The sequence below is a fragment of the Semicossyphus pulcher genome, unplaced genomic scaffold, assembly GCF_022749685.1.
Source record: "Semicossyphus pulcher isolate SPU_LCO1_2020_fin unplaced genomic scaffold, fSemPul1.0.p SCAF_25, whole genome shotgun sequence".
Taxonomy (NCBI): Eukaryota; Metazoa; Chordata; class Actinopteri; order Labriformes; family Labridae; genus Semicossyphus; species Semicossyphus pulcher.
In genome coordinates, this window is record NW_027211699.1 from 9,404,408 (window position 1) to 9,421,142 (window position 16,735).

General features: G+C 39.8%; 2 protein-coding genes across 3 annotated transcripts; one reads left to right on the plus strand and one right to left on the minus strand.

Moving 5' to 3' along the window:
* Nucleotides 1-1,363: 1,363 nt before the first annotated feature.
* On the minus strand, nt 1,364-11,636 carry pigq (phosphatidylinositol glycan anchor biosynthesis, class Q). Its single transcript, XM_069676059.1, has 14 exons — nt 11,553-11,636; nt 10,213-10,403; nt 9,696-9,882; nt 9,131-9,375; nt 8,571-8,767; nt 8,348-8,479; nt 7,818-7,938; nt 7,393-7,519; nt 7,156-7,309; nt 3,960-4,071; nt 3,798-3,878; nt 3,283-3,397; nt 2,924-2,985; nt 1,364-2,825 (listed from the first exon to the last, which is right to left on the minus strand). Exons 2-14 carry the CDS (start codon nt 10,363-10,365, stop codon nt 2,673-2,675), a joined length of 1,839 nt encoding a protein of 612 aa, XP_069532160.1. The 5' UTR covers nt 10,366-10,403; nt 11,553-11,636; the 3' UTR covers nt 1,364-2,672.
* A 1,578-nt stretch (nt 11,637-13,214) lies between these two features.
* eef2kmt (eukaryotic elongation factor 2 lysine methyltransferase) lies at nt 13,215-16,733 on the plus strand. 2 transcript variants are annotated; one of them, XM_069675958.1, is made up of 8 exons: nt 13,215-13,367; nt 13,612-13,674; nt 13,758-13,838; nt 14,108-14,209; nt 14,380-14,513; nt 14,610-14,854; nt 14,948-15,085; nt 16,054-16,733. In XM_069675958.1, the coding sequence occupies exons 1-8, from the start codon at nt 13,215-13,217 to the stop codon at nt 16,152-16,154; spliced, it is 1,017 nt and encodes a 338-aa protein (XP_069532059.1). In that variant the 3' UTR covers nt 16,155-16,733. The 2 variants fall into 2 exon arrangements, with proteins under 2 accessions (XP_069532059.1, XP_069532060.1); XM_069675959.1 differs by having other exon boundaries at nt 13,229-13,367; nt 14,111-14,209.
* The last annotated feature ends 2 nt before the right edge of the window (nt 16,734-16,735 follow it).

The window sequence follows — 16,735 nt, forward strand, 5'->3', positions numbered from 1 at the left end:
AAAATTATGACCCTTAGGGGGCCTTAAGCTAAATTTAAAGACACAGTATGGGGAGGATTTTAGGAACCCCACCATTTGTCTTCTTGCAGTCAATTAAATAACCTAATGTGATAGGTAAAACTGATATAAAGAGGTGAAAATTAAATCCACAAATTTATTTGATTCACCATACAGGGCCTATATCTTACAAAAATAAAGCAGATTTGTGTGAGGGGGAAAACAATCAGATTTTTATAGCCATTTCTCCCTGTTTTTAACGTGAGCATGAGGGAACATGAATATTATTAGGAAATGTGATGTACAGTAGCAGGCTGAGTGTGTATTTAATGCTATATATGCTAATCTGTTTGTGTAACATCATGACTCACCTCTCTTTAGCTGTGCCAGAACAATCTGCTGAGGATGAACACCTACTCACACATAATGAATGATGCAAACAGACTTGTATTGGAAGCATCAGCTTGACAGCTAAAGATAATATGATGAGTAAAGCACATTTAGAGTGGCGTCAGGATATGGAATAAATCATAATTTGTCTCTAATCCCTTTGGAGCATGCTCTTAGTGGATCTGTATTTTGAACCCTCTAAGGATAATGTCTTGTATGTTCAAGTGTTCTATTCAGTAGATTAAAATTACATGTATCAAATTTGTATTTTGAAAAGCACAAGAGTCATTACTAAAGGGAGGTGTTTTCCTTTTAACATGTGCATCAAAGCCTGAAAGAATTAAGGCTTATTTACACCATAAAACCTTCATATGCAAGTAGAGACATCAACACAAAATCATTAATTATCAATTTACACAAAAAATCCTTAAAATCCATTACAAGCCATACCTAAGTCATCAAGTGTAATAACTGCAACATAAATAACAGAAAAAGTATATTAAATCATAATATAACTTTTAGGAACTGTTGCCATTAATCTTTGGAAATGTTAGAGACAAGAATTAGCTACATTATAGATAAAAATGTGCACAAATGCCTCTACGTTCAACATCATAAGAAAATCTTTTTATTATCATTCTGCAGTTTTAAAGGAAGAACTTACTTTATTTTATTGTGTTGCTGCTATAACCCATGAATACATTTGGATTTATAAAAATATATATACAAGACTGCATTACAGGGTGAATTAAATGTTCAAGTTTATGGTATTTTGAAAGTTTATAAAATGTTAAAATAAATCCCACACAATTATAAATGTTGCAGCTCCCAGTTTGGTCTCTTATTGATATTAAATCCTGTACCTTCCTTCTTACAGGATTCCTTTTCCAGTTATTGTTTCACTTGATAATTAAATAACATAAGATTAGATCGAATGAAAAATCGACTTATAAATATTTAAAATATGTATGAATTTTATTAAATGGCATTTGAACATTTATAGGACAGATCAATGGGAGACGATAAATTAAAGGTTAACAAAAATAATAAGACAAATTAACTGCTTCAGAACTTAAAATAGGTGTTAAAGATGCTACAGAACCAGGTGCAAAGATTTAGGTAAAATAAAACAGCAATAATTCACATTTAAGAACACTCATTTCGGGAAATCACCTTGCTTACCTGGAATCAAACAACAAATATAATCACAGTTTCATTTTTGTTTGTCAAGTACAGAGATTGGTCACGATTTAAGCCTAGTTTAAAACACAGAGTAGAAGCAGGATAAACAAATATTAAGAATTCAAGGACACCATTGGGTTAAAGACGACATTAATAGGCACATAAACAAAAATTTTAAAAAAGAAAGACAAAAAGCAGTCGGCAGTGTTGCAGGAGTGTTGATCTCCCTCTGTAACAGACTGTCAGAGTCAAACAGCTCCAGTGTTTGAGGGAAATATGGAAACAAGTGAACGTAAAATAAAACAATCCCCGTTTAATTTGGACTAAATAATGCAAAAGGTTGTATGAAAGAGACATAAAAAACTCTTTTTCCAGTTAGTTTAATTTAGAGTCTTGCTCAAAATTAATGACATTATAAAATCTAGAAGTTACAACTATTCAGTCAGTGCAGTTAATACATAACCTAAGGAGTGGACCTTGAGTTAAGAGTCTGTATACTGATTCAATGACCGTACACCACGTATATCCCATTGTTGAACCTTGTGTAAGAATTTGAATATGTGCTTTTTGTGTCTAACATTCAAACACACATAAAAGACTTGTTTTGGTCCTTTAGTGTTGTTTCGTTGTGGTAATAACTACATCTCTGTGTCTCCTCTAATGAGATCTTGTATTTATTTTAAATTCTTCCCTTAACAACAGAAGAAATCACCTGATGTCAACTCACAGGACGCACATTTAGCTTGTGAAGTGATTCAAAATAAAACGTAATGAAAGTTACAACAGCGGGACGTGACTACTTGCTGGTTTTTAGGTTTGTGGCTGACGTTGCCGTGTTCGCTGAGCTCTAAAACACTGACTCATTTTTGTTTTTCCTCTTGCACTCTGATCAGAAAACAACTGATCAAATAGAACATGTTTTGACTCGGCAGCTTCAGTTTCTGTGTCACTCATGTGGCATGAAAGCAGCGTAACTCAAAAGGTCTTGTACTGAATTAACCCTTGCTTCCCTTGTCCCTCTCTTTCCCTCCATCTCATTATTTATTCAGTAACTTCCCTTTCCTCTGTTCCCTCATCTCTCCCACTCTTCTGGCTGATGTCTCTCAGTCGGTCTTGGTGGTTTTGTGTCTCCAGGGGTAAATCAGCTCCCCAACGAACAGTTTCTTGACCAGGGCGCCCCACGAGTCTTTAGGGTAGCAGCTGTAAGTCGGGGTGCGGTAGGTCTGAACCACTGTGCTGCACTTCAGGGGGTTCATCTGAGGAAGGAAACATAAGAGCTTGAAAACATGAGCAAACAAACAAACAAGAGGATATAGTCGTCATGATGATCTTTAAACAAAATGTGACCTCTTACCTCCATCAGCAGGTGAAGGGCCGTCCCAGGCTCCTCACACAGCACCCTGAACTTTACTCCCTCTGTAACAAACATCATACACAGGTCCAGACTCGACTTCGTTTAATCGTGTTAATCATCCGTTCATCCAGCTATAAATTATGGACTCTTATTCCTGGACTATTCATGGCACAATTTTCCTACTAAGTAAGCAAAATTTTGGCAAGAACTTCTAATCTTAGTGAGTTTCAAATTGTAAACAAAACATGTTTTGTAAAATGTTATTCTGGTTCTGTTTTAAAGAACGTATTCAACTTAAATTGACCGTAATTAACCTTGTGAGAAAATACACAATCTTATGAAATCAATGAGTGACGTACCGGCCAGTCTGTAGGAGCGAAAGATGCGGAGGCCGACAGCGAACAGAGGGAAGGAGTTAATGAAGTCCACGCTGAGGTGGAGGACGCCCTGGAACAGCACCACCACCAGCCGCAGCTGCACAACACAGGGACGTACACGGGTTAAAATCAAACGCACCCTAATGGAAATAATAAGCTCTGGGGTTACAAAAATAACTAAAAATGAACCAATCTGTGTTGTTTCCACTTAAATTACTTCATATTGTGAAGTTGAAGTGAAGTGTAATGATTTATTAGAAGGAATACCACACTCAGGAAGTGTTTATCCTTATTATCGAACACACACAGAAGAGGTTTTAAAAAGGAGGTTGACAAGTTTCATTTATTTATTTATTTGTCACTTAAACCAAAGAAATATGTCAATTTAGGAGCCTTTATTTATGTAATTAAATTTCTAACAACCTGAGCTGTTTTGATGTCTTTCATAATTGTTTTTTTTTTGTGGCTCTGTTTCACAAGAAGGTGACTCGTCTTACCAGAGTGAAGACCAGGTAGTAGAGCGCGGTGGTGGGCAGCAGGAAGAGCAGGACGGTGAACAGCAGCGTTCCAATAAAGAGCTAAAGCAACACAAACAGTAAACATCTGCTTCTCTGTGATGATTAAGATGACTCGTGTGTGTGTATAGGTGTTTGTGTTACCTGATCCAGGTCATAAGAGCAGGAGTCAACCCTCTGCCGCAGGACGTTCCACTTCTTCCCTCTGAAGAGCCTCCAGAGAGACGAGAGGCCGTAGATCTTCAGACAGTACAGCCTGAAAAATAAAACCAGCTAAATAACTGTTTTCCTGCTAAACAGTAGGTGTAAACAGAAAGAAGACAGAGGGGGGTTATCACCCTTTGGGGGAGCTCTGGAATAACTGAGGACAAACAAGATTTTATAACACCCTTAAAAATGCAGCTGTTTATGTTCACATAGAAGACATATCGTTATAAATCATCCCGCCTACAGAGACACAGACTGAGCACCTCTCTACATCTTATTCTGAAGTCTTCCTTCATCCTCTTTGAGATAGAAACTGAACTGTGATGTGAACAGGAGATATTTTTAGGTCCTGGCATACAGATTTAATAAGTTACCCTGACAAAGGTTCTCAGACACACGTTGCCATTTTCCAAAAAGCTGTTGGAGCATAAATATATAACCAGGAAAGTGGGTAATATTTCATTATACACAGCGGGCGAGCGAGCCAAGCTATCTTTAGAGCAAATGCATAATTTAGTCAATCCTCTCTCTCCTCCAACATCCAAGACTGTTATCCCAGCGTTCAGGCTTCCATCACACCACAGATCAGAGACCTACAGCTTTAATCCTCCTTAAAATAAAACTCAACCTGAGAGTCGTTTTAAGAATATCACCAGATACATATATTCCGGTTTCATTAGATTACATAAACATAGAAATAATTTATAAAGGTGGAATCATCTTTTAGAGTATGAAGCTTTTTAGAAGCCAGAAACAGCTCTTACATCACTTTCTTCAAAGTCACCAGACTCCACAGACAAAAACCTTGATTTTATTTCACAGTGCACAAAAGTTTTTTTGTCCACAACTGCCCAAGTTAGTTCGTTTAAGTTATTGTGTGTTACACAAATATTGTGCTGAATCAGTCACATTATAACACAAACAACCTGATTAAGGAAGGCAGGAGAGTTGAGCAGCAACTCTCATGTTCTCTGTTGTAAAATTACTGTTTTTGTCAGTGGAGTCTGGTGGCTTTGAAGAGAGGGAGATAACGACTGTTCCTGGTTTAAAAAAGCCTCTTACCACAACAAAAAGGTCTATCTCTGTAGGAATCCTTTCCATTATGTTATCAGACACAATGATGATAATAATCTGAACCTGTCAGTGGCAAATACAAAGATTGTATTATTCTGATAAGCTCAGATAAGCAGATCATTTGAGCCAAGGAGAGACGAGTAGAAGAGCAGAGCGTGTGCCAACCGAGGCAGACTGAAAGCAACAACTACAAACACTAAATTATTTCAGACAACAATCTGACTCAGTTATGCAACAGTGACGCAAAACAAAACTTCCTGTTCTGCAAGTCGGATTCAGTTGATTGATGTGTTGGCACACCAGATATAATTAAAGGGATCACAACAATAGTATTCTCTGCTTTCTCTCAAGGGAACACGCAGCTACTTCAAATGCATGCATGACTTCACATGCATTTGAATCTAGTGGGTGTGCTGCTGCAAAAATAGGGCCTGTTTGTTTCTGGCTCATTTCCGAAACCACAGATCCGTTTTGAGACTCAAAAGGAACAAAACTTCAACTTTAGACTCAAACAACTCATACTTTAGAATATAATCCAGATCGTACTTATTATTTCCCTTAAAATAAATACTTCCTTTTTATTTATTTATTTATTTATTTTACAAAGTTGGCAATAATCTCAGTCAGTTCTTTCTTTCACCACCTTAGCACCGAGCTCAACAAATGTAATGACATTTGGTTGGATTCCTGGTTCAAGTTTTCCAAGATCTCCTGACCTTTTGTTTATGACTACATCAAGAAAAATCCTGTCAAATGACCCCGTTCAGACATGTGGTCTTTGTGATCGGATCACAAGTGGACAGCCTTAATCCAGGGCAGATTGAGGACGCATTCAGATCTGATCACTCAGGCCACATACGGAGGTGGTCTGGGACGCTTTTGTCCACATACATCTGGCAGTGTGTACGTACATGTGTCCTGGGCCACATTAAGCACCTCCCACTCTCTCTGTATCCACAGCAATGATCATGTGGATCCCGGTAGATCAATCGCCTTTCATTCCGGTCTGATTTAACATTTCTTCGCTGTTTCCCTTGAAATGTATTTTCTCATGCAATCAAAGCATGTGAAGACGTATTTCATGCATTAGAGCAGAGCGTGCACAGAAATACAGACAGATCTTGTCTGTATTTATTCAGTGAGGAGACTGCATTTCATTTTTTAATACAGGACGATCCCAAACCGACGAGGGGGCAGGGAGCGACGGCAGATAAGAAATGTGATCCACGAGCAATGTCTATAAAGTTTAAATATCATAATCTTTGGGCAGATTTCCATGACACCCAAAAGGATGATCATTGATTATTATTTTGTGGACCAACCAGCAGCCATCCTCAACACTTCAATTCAGAAAGATTAAATAAAACACTTATATACAAGTGTCTTCAATGGAGCAGCTAACAAACACTCACACGCCCCCTGCAGGGAATAAAAAGAGTTGTGATTGACTGTGACCATTTTGTTCAAGATCTGGGTACAAGACGGATCTAATTTAGGTATAGTTTTCGGACATCTTTGCCTTTATTGGAGAGTGAAAGCTTTATAGAGAGAGGAAAAGAGAGGGAGTAACATCCAGCAACGGGTCGAGGGTTGGAATCAGACCCGGGCTGCTGCGTTGAGGACTCAGCCTCTGTACACGGAGCGTTTAAGCATGTTTGATTCCTCCTGGTACCAAGAAAAGTCTGTCAATACCTTTTAGCTATCAAGCACTAATACCCAGCCCCATCACCAAGTATGCAACATGCAAGCTGTGACTTCCTGAGACATTTCACTAATTAAAACAAACACAGCACCAGAACTTATTTACTAGCCTGATGCTGCTGCCATTTTGGACCTGGGCTGGTTTAGGGCTGCAAAGCTCCTAACTTGGGTCAGAGGAATCAGGGAGCTTGTGCTTTATTTGCTCAGCTTTGAATTGGTCTGATGATGTCATGCTGAAGATTTCCTCCAAGCAGAGAACAATCACATCCTCACCTCTCAAATATTCACCTGATTTTTGTTTTGTGTCAGTGAAAGACATGAACAAAAAGCAGTAGTTGAAGTGGTGCCGAGGTCTCACCTGGCTCCGTAGACGTAGAAGCAGTAGATGTGGAAGGTGAGCAGGGCGACCATGTCAGAGAGCAGCGAGAGGGCAAAGGTCAGACCCAGGCAGGCTGAGAGGCCTCCGTACCACAGGATGCCCTCAATGAAGGGAGACATCAGGTGGATGTAGCCTGGATGGAAACATGCAAACATCAAAGTCTGACCAGTGTGATGAACTAAGCATAAACATAGAGCCTTGTGTGCTGTGACTCACTGATCCAGAGGTGAATGTGGTAGAGGAAGAAACGACCCAGAACCTGGTCGAGGGCCCGGTTCATCTTCAGCCCTGCTGGAGCTCCCATCAGCCACTGCAGCAGCTCCTCCAGCTGCTTAGCCACATGCTGAGGACGAATCACAGGAGCAAACAAGAGGACAAAGAAAACACCTTTAGGTTTGCTCCATTTCTCAAACAGATAACTTTTTCTAAAAGTCAAACATTCAAACATTAAAGTCAGGATTTAGTCTGAAGCAGTTGCTGTTACTCCCATAACAGTGTGATTATATGTCAAAGGGTACAAGGACACCACAACGTCGGAAAACTCTGATAACAAGAAGTTATGACTCTACAGTCACCTGATCTGACACAGTGACCTTAACCTCAGAGTGTTCTGGTTTGGTGTGATGTTAACACACACTTACATCAGCTGCAGGCACCAGTGTGTTGGCTAACGTGCTGATGTGGTCGTTTCTGTAGAGCCACGAGATGAGCAACATGCCGAGAGCCACATCCACCAGGAAGGACACCAAGATGTTGGCTTTCCTGCAGAGAGACAAACAAGAAAGTAACAACAGCAGAGGAACATCATTTTTAGCAATGGTTCATGTCTGTCTGGCAAAAGAAGGAAAATAAATGTACGGCAATTGAAAGAGGGGAATTAAAGTTAATCGTAATCACGTGGCTTCTTTCTTCTTTGTCTCATCACTGCCTCTTTGTGAAGCCTTCTCTGTTGTTTGTGGGTTCACTGAGCCAGGTCGTCCTCGCCAGACAATTAATTATTTCCGTTTAAGAAACTCACTGGGGTTTACTTTAGTACCATCATCAGGCCATAATGTGTGTCAACTGTCACATCACCCTCCTATCATGATGACTGACTGAGCTGTTAATATCATTAAAAGCTCCAAACGGATGAAACACGCACAGAAAAGTCCAGAACATCAGGAAGTTTCACCTCATGAACTGCGTGTGTCCTGCGGCCGGCTTCGCTGAGCTGAGCGTCCTCATGCGTTCGGTTCTGTAGCTGAGCTGGACGCAGGTGGACAGCTTACTGCACAGGAAGTGCAGCGGGTAAAGACTGAAGATCCTGAAGATAAAATTTGGAAGATATTTAATATATTTATTATTAATCATAAAGAAGTTTTTCAGCCTCATCATGAAGTTTCATCTCCTCTCACCGCATCTTACAGATCCAGGTCCATATGGAGAGCAGCCAGCTGATGAGCATGCAGAGCGGCACAGAGGCCTGTTTGAGCAGCTCCACGATGATGCTGGCCTCTCTGCCCTCAGTCTGCCAGTGTGTCGACTTCAGCGGCCCGTCATCGTATTTGTCCAGGAAGAACAACGGATCGCTGCGAGCCACCGTCTGAAACATCTGCACCACAGGAGAGGAGTGTTAGGGACAAACATGACTATCTGCTTACACTGAACCTCAACCTGAGCTGCTTTTAGACACAAACTTCACTCTGTGCAGCCTCAAAAAACACGTCATGTCCTATTTTTGATTATTAACATAAAACAAGAGGCTAAATAAGTTACTTAACTGTTAAAATAATGAAAAACAAATGGGAATGTGCGTTAACAGATAGAGATTTTTAGACATTTAACTAAAATAAAATGAAATTATATTTTACTATTTTCATGTTTTTTGTTTTTTTTTGCAGTATGGCAGAAAAACAAAAATCTGAAAATTGCATCCGACAAGAATCTGCCCTGTTGCGTAACCTCCATCTCGTACCTGTCTCAGCTCAGACGGCGGCTCAGTTTTAGGGTCTGGAACTCCGTTCTCGATGGGATGAAGCTGCGACAACATCACCTTCCTCTGCTCGTAGTGGACGAAGATCACCTTCTCTCCTTCATCCTCCTCCTCCCCCTCTTCCTCCTCCTCCTGTTTATCACCCCCAGCATCTCCATCATCCTCCTCAGCCTTCTCCTTCTCCTTTTCCTTTTTTTTTTTTGGCTCCGGCTGAACGGCTCTTCCATCTAGACATGACAAAGATCAATGTATTTTAGAATCCTGAACTGATTTGAACTGAACAGAACAGAGAGTCCTCCTGGGGTTTATTGGGGATTCCAAACAGATGAAACTGAAGGAAACTGTGCTTTTGATTTAATGATTTATGGTATCAAAACACCATTTCAGAACCTGAAAATTATTAAAGTTCTGAATTAAATCGGTTGCTGCAAAGTTGTAAAAGAATCTGAAATGAGAGGTTAACTACAACCACTGATAAATCTGTTTTAAACTCCCCCAGCAGAAACCTCCAACGCTTCTGTGTAAACAGTAGATATCAGGGTCTTACTCTGATCCCGGCTGAGGATCTGGCAGGTGAAGCCCGTCTTTCCCACCTGCCGCTTGATCTGAAGCCAGCGTTCCTGTGGGAAGATGGTGCTGAGGTCTCTGAGGAAGCTTTCCATCCCCTCTTGACCCTCTTTAGGTAAACTCCACGAGCCCAGCACCGACAGCTCGACCCCACTCTGGGCCTGCATCTGGGGGAAAAAGATGGAGGTGGAAAGACTTTTAAATTCTGTGCATCAACGAAGCTGTGACTTTTTTGGGTTAAACGTATAAGTTGTAGAAATCAACAAGATGATGCGTCATCTCCAGCTATTATCTTTGTTTGTATTTTAGGGGATAAAAGAGGAGCGACTTGGGAAAAGGTCAAATTAAAATCAGGTTTTGCTTAACAGTAGAATTAATTATTTGTTCATCCAGATGATTAGATGAGTCCTTGAGAAAATCTAAATTTAGTAAAAGACTAAGTTTAACCCTAATGCAGGCCTTATAGGACCTACAGGTGTATTGGGTGCTTCACCCACCTGCTGGATGTACTGTTTGACCTGCCCAGGGATGAACGGATAATGGATGACAGCCAACACCACTGCAGAGTCGTGTCCGGTGATCCAGCGGCCGACAAGCAGCCCGCTGTCCGCCCGGTTACAGCACTGCGGGAAGAAGACCTTCAGCACCATGACTTCACTGCAGATCAGCCTCCAGCAGCTTTGACGATCTTAGGAAGGGACAAAGCAACAGGTTATGCTGATTAGTCTCCTAATACTTTCTGACTCATGCATATTCCTACTGAAGATGGTAATCCTTAAAAATACACTAAAGAATATAAAGTTTAATTTTCTTAATCAGCTGGAAATGTAAAGTTTAGTGTCACTCAAATAGTACAAAATAGGTTATTTGTTGGGGGCTTTTTTCAGTAGCAGATTAATCCTCTTTTGTCCTGGAAGACAATCAGGGGACCAGCAAGTTTGTCATCCTTAAAACGAGCTTTGAAATATACTATCTGAATAATCTGTTGAGCTGTTAGAAGATTATCTGCATCACATTTTGTTTTAATCTCATACCTGCAGCCAGAAAATTTAGTCTATGATGTAAGACAAACCTCGTCTTAAGATGGGCAGTGGCTTGATATTGTTCAGTAAATTCAGTTCAAGTTATATTTCCCTATATTTCTGAGGGTTAAATCAGAATGTTTTTGGAACCGAAATAGGCATTATATAAATGAAACGAGATGCTTGGCAAGTAGCTTTGACTTTGACAACAATTTCCAAACGTGACAACCATAAGAATTATAAAATAAAATAGATTATAGCTGATGTATGCCGAATCGAAGTGGATCCTTATTATCATGAAATATGTTCCTGTTCTGATTGTGTTAAAAAATAACCGCGTGGACAGGCAAAATATTAAACTTCCTGATATTTTGTTGGGAGTTTGGTGAACAAAAGAAACGAATTGGGACTAGACGGTTGACCTCCTTTAATGCCCTTCACATATCGAATTTGCAGCGTTGTTGTGGCAACATAAAAACCCCGAGGCAGGAATGTCATTGATGTGATTTCAACCAGCAAGCTAGCACAGGAAAGTAGGTTAGCTGTATTGTAAGCTAGCGAAAAACAAAAAGGGAGGAATTATTAAAATGAGAGAACAGGACTAAATATTCTTACGTGAATTAGTTTAACACCGGTTGATTCTGTAATCAAGCTGAAAGATTCTTGTTCCAAGTTCACAACAGTCATTTCACACTAAAAGTGTTAAAAATCAAAGCCAATTATTTTTAATTTAACGATATTATTCAGCGGAGGATTAAAACTATGAAACGGCAAACATTTAGTCAAAATATGAGTATAGAAAATAAAATATTTACCTTCCTTACAACCGACGGAAGCTTTCACCTTCCATATATATCGTCGGGAGCACTTTAGTTAAGTAGAATGAGCGGCGCCATATTCTTTGTTGACAGTCCTTTGAATAAAATGCTCCGGGAAGAAACTCACGTTCATCTCTGTTCCGTTTATGTTTCTCCCGTTGAGTTTTATTTCATAATTAAATTAAAATATGAATATATTTAAGCAGGAATATGTCATTTGGACTTGGACAAGTTTGTTTGTTTTTAATTAATATTTTTTAATCAATTCCTAAAATTTATTTGATCGCTTCAGTCTTTTCAATTTTAAGTATTAACCGGAAGTTGAAATGGTTTGTCTGACTATACGAAAATGTGACCATATTCAGTAGATTAGTGATCTCTACAACAAAAGCTCTGTCCTAACCAATACTTTTACTGTAATTTGCCATTTATTATCAGCGTGTCAAACAATTGGTTAAAACATTAATGATGATTACAACGCTGCATGTAAGAGACTGATGTGAAGGATGTCTTGCAGCTTCTGACTATGACCACTGGAGGGCAGTAAACACTTATTCTTAATGGACTCGGGTCACCTGTCAACTTCACAAGCATTAAGCAAAAAAATAATAAACCATATAACAACTTCCGGTACAATTTTTCAGACTGAAAAAAGCCGTCAATGTAGATTAAACATAAAACTACAATCTGAATGGCAGCAATTAAAGTTGGAGGAAATGCAAGTATGTTAACGCAATGAACAAATAATTCAAATTATTTTCAAACATTCAAACTGTTTTTGGCGTTGTTAGATAGGTGTAAGTTAGTAATGTGTTCGTTTTCACTTCTTCATGCCTGATGTGCACAAGCCTATATGTTGTATTTTGTTATAAATCAAATACATAAGTAAGTAACTAAAAAATAACGAATATAATAAGAATACTGCACTACTTCAAGTTCTACTAATACTGCAACAAATAGTTCTACCAGAAACATCAAAATAATTACAATCTATTGTAATCTTGATGACAATGATAATTTAAAAAAAAGACAATAATGATAACACAATAATAATCTGCTTGTTACTCGCCAGTAAAGTCCCAGTCTTTGTGCTGCTGCTGTCAGAGATATGTGAATGAGGAGTTGGCCCAACTGTAAAGAGATTTATCACCTCCTACAGTGACACAGCAAGAAAAGGGCGGGATGAAAATCCTCAATAGACAGAAAAATAAAAAAAATAGTCCTGGGAGATAATCAGCATCAGATGATTTAAGGCAGAAATGTATTCTTGCAACAATCACAGTGGTATTAACAAAAAATATATTTGTACGGGTTACTGTTGCTTTCTATAAATGACTCTATATCACATATTATATCATATAACGTACATATGTATTATAAACATATTTACATCATGTTTAATTGGTTTACTTGATCGTATTTTTATTTGATGCTTGATGTTATATTGTTTTTGTTATTTTATTAAAAACATTTATCTCATACATTTATTTCCTGTTACCCATTTAAATGCCGTTTCCTGTTAACGGCATTTAAGTTTTCTATAATTTAATCATTTAAGGCTGCTTATACATTCAGTATAAAGGGGCAAAGTCTGTACGTTTTAAAGGGGAAAAAACTACACTACCCAGGGGGCCTAGCGAGAAAGAATTGCGATGTTTTATGGGTAACGGTAAAGTAATCAGAAACACGTTGAAGATGGACATAGACCGGAACCAAACTTCAGGCAGAAAAAAAGAAATTAAACCGGATATTTTACGGGAGTTTCAAGTGTCCTTTTTCGCTATGAGTCGTCTCGTTTCGTTTCCCTGGACAGTGAGTATGACTGAGTGTTAGCAGCGTTTGTATTCCGTTTTCATATCTTATGACTCGGGAACGTCACGCCAAACTCCATTCAAATAAGTATCTATCCGTGATTCTGTGACTAGCTGAATACATGCGTGTTGTGAGATTATGACTGTAATCATTTCACAAATCAGCGGGCTGTTCTGCTTTTTTCGGCACACACATGATCCACCAGCGGTCCAGGATTATAATTAAAATGTTTTTTTTTTTACAGTATTTAGAAAAAGACCTTGAAAGCAACACATCGTCAGACTTGATTTCAAACATCCTAAAGCAGGTAAGCATGCCTACAGTGCACACGTTATTACACATTATTTTTTAATAAAATAAAGAATTATGTTTAATTTCTGTATTTTGCAGACGTGTCTTCACTCTCTGTGCCGGAAGTTTCCTCCATCAGTCAGATTCAGAAAGCTGTTCCTCTCTGAGCTCATCAAACGGGTTGGTGGTCTGTCAGTTTGTCATACAACTGTCATGCATACAGTCACAGCTGAGGATGATGGGAATATATTTGAGTTTTTTGGGGTATAAGTGGAAATGTTAGGTAGGTGGTGCAAGATGAAAAGTCTGAAAATCACAATAGTCAGTAGGATTCATCTTCAAGGAACCACATATGTCTGTACAAAATCTCATGCCTGATATTTGATGAGATATTTCTTAGTGACTTGGCTCATAATGTGATCACAGAAGTAACATTTCTGTCTCCGCAGCAGGAGGCTGCAGGCTGCGACCCTCTGGACGAGCTGTACGACGCTCTGGCTGAGGTGGTGGGAGCTGAGGAGACAACTGAGTGCTACAAGAGCTACTTACTGGTACCAAACACTCAGCATTCACTGAAGTACAACCAGGCTCCTTGTGGTGTTGGTGACCAAATTTTTGAAACCAAGACACCCCTCTTTCAATTGTGCATGAGGATCTAAACTGGTTTAAAGAAAATTTGAGGATAAAAACATGAACATTTCAGTCTTTCCCCCCCCTGCAGCCCAGTGGTGATGCTGTTAGTCTGCTGGAAAACGTAGCACTGATATCAGAGGGGACAACCGGTCTGGTGACCTGGGATGCTGCTCTCCACCTGGCAGAGTGGGCTCTGGATCACCAGCAGGCTTTCACTGGCAGGTATCAAAACCCCTCACAGTGCACTGCAAGATTAACATTTTTAGTTTCATGACCTCATCCTTCAACTCTGTCTCCTTCCCCTCTTTGTGTCTTCAGGACGGTTCTGGAGCTGGGCAGCGGCGTGGGTTTGACCGGTATCACCATCTGTCGCTCCTGCAGCCCGCACAGATACGTCTTTAGCGACTGTCACCCCAGAGTCCTGCAGAAACTACAAAACAACGTGGAGCTGAACGGTCTGATGGAGCAGACGACGCCTGCAGTCAGTGTGGAGGAGCTGGACTGGACTGTGGTGACGGAGGAGCAGATACAACAGATCAGACCCGACACGATCATCGCTGCAGGTCAGAGTTCAGACTTATTGTGAGCCAGGAGAAGATTAACTCACCTGTAAGTTTATACAATCGAGTCCAGTAGCTTTACTGAACTTCTTGCAGATGTGGTGTATGACCCCGACCTTGTGGAGAGTCTGGTGAAGCTTCTGTCCAAGATCCTGAGGTGTTCGTCTCCTGAGGTCCTCATCTGCTCCACCATCAGAAACCAGGAGACGTACAGCGGCTTCAAGCAGCAGCTCGGTGAGAGATGATGTTTTGTCCGCACAAAGATTTAATATAGTAAAATCAGTCTCAGTTCTGCTGTGCAGGAGATTTCCAGTATTTGGTGTCTAAATTACTAATAGGAATTGGAATTGCTCTAGTTGATTGCTTCAGCCAGCAACTGCGATGTAATCTCTAAGGGCAAATGTTCCGGATTAGAAAACACTTGCTAAAAGTTCTTGTTTTTTTCCACTGACAGGCTCAGATTGTTATTCTATGTGTCTGACAACATTACAGAAAGGATCCCTACAGAGATAGACATTTCTGTTAGTCATTATTATGTTATTGTATTGTGTTTAACCAGAGCTAAACCATTAAAGCATCAAAGTGACACAACTATACCAGAAAACCTAACTGATCAAAGCAGCCGTAGACCAGCAACCCCCTCATTCTGCTCCCTTAAATTACTGATTTTGTCAATGGAGTCTGGTGCATTAAAGAGCACGATGAAATTACTGTGTCAGGGTAAAAAATTAGAATCTTTCCTTCAGAAAAAAAGTCTCTCTGTAAAGTTGTCAGATACTTAGAATCAAAATCTGAGCCTGTCAGTGGAGAAAAAACAAGAACTTTTAGTGGACCTATTTTGACATCACAGCCTGCTGCTGATAAAGAAGTCTACAGGAGCAATTTCAAAACTTGTTGTACCTATTATTCATTTTGACTCTAAAATGTCGGTTGAATATGGTTAGAAAATGCTGGCATTACCCTTTAAGGTGATATTCTTCATTCATAACATAGAGAAGATATTATGACAAGGGTATAATGCATCCATATGAGGAATAAGTTCTAATTAAGTGTTTATTGTTGTTTTAGTGACGTAACAAAGAGTATTTAATCTATTCAACTCTTGTCTAGATGTAACAATTCCAACCTGACCTTTATGAATGCACATTATACCTGTTGACACCGTCAGGATGCTGTTAACTGTTTGTTTTTGTTATTGACAGAAAGGGCTGGAATCAGCTGTCGTGTGATCACAGAACCTGTCAGCCACGTGTTTCCTCACAACAGAGCTTCTTCTGTAGAAATGATTCAGCTGTACAGGTGACACAGTACTAAAACAAGCAATGCGTCAGGACAGCCTGCTGATTGAATCATTGGTTCTGATCAGTAACACACCAACGTCAGAACCCATCGGCTGCTTTCTGACGACGATATAGCCTCTGGGAGCGACGGATAACTTTACCGGACTTCTGGTGTAGCCAGCGGTTAGCAATTGAGGACCTCCAGCCAAGACTTCCTTTCCCATGCACTGCACTGTTTACAGGCTAGCAACTTGAGAAGCGAGAAAGGAGTTGGAGTTGAGATACGACGTCTGAAAAACAAATTGTGAGCTGAAGTCGAAGCATATATTTGTTTGTAGAGATTAATAAAAGGCTAAATGATCGATGCGAAGCTGGATGGCATTACAACCAATTGAGTTCCCCTCCTTTTGCTCTCCACACGGACTGTTTTTCCTGCATACATTGAAGCCTGCTGATACGGGATCAGACTACAAACAGAAACCAGAACACTTCCTGTAAAGCCGTAGCAGGCTGCTTGGCTAACCCAGGGAGCATCTTAAGAGCAGATCAGAGCCAGGTGTAACTGTATTTCCATTTGATGGTAAATGTTTAAATCTATGACGAG

Coding starts and splice junctions, on each gene's coding strand:
- pigq (XM_069676059.1), bottom strand. CDS start 10,365: ATGGTGCTGAAGGTCTTCTTCCCGCAGTGCTGTAACCGGGCGGACAGC. Junction 7,939..8,347: donor GGACACACGCAGTTCATGAG/GTGAAACTTCCT, acceptor GTCTCTCTGCAG/GAAAGCCAACATCTTGGTGT. Junction 3,879..3,959: donor GCTCTTATGACCTGGATCAG/GTAACACAAACA, acceptor GTGTTGCTTTAG/CTCTTTATTGGAACGCTGCT.
- eef2kmt (XM_069675958.1), top strand. CDS start 13,215: ATGGGTAACGGTAAAGTAATCAGAAACACGTTGAAGATGGACATAGAC. Junction 13,368..13,611: donor TCGTTTCGTTTCCCTGGACA/GTGAGTATGACT, acceptor TTTTTTTTACAG/TATTTAGAAAAAGACCTTGA. Junction 13,675..13,757: donor TTTCAAACATCCTAAAGCAG/GTAAGCATGCCT, acceptor TGTATTTTGCAG/ACGTGTCTTCACTCTCTGTG.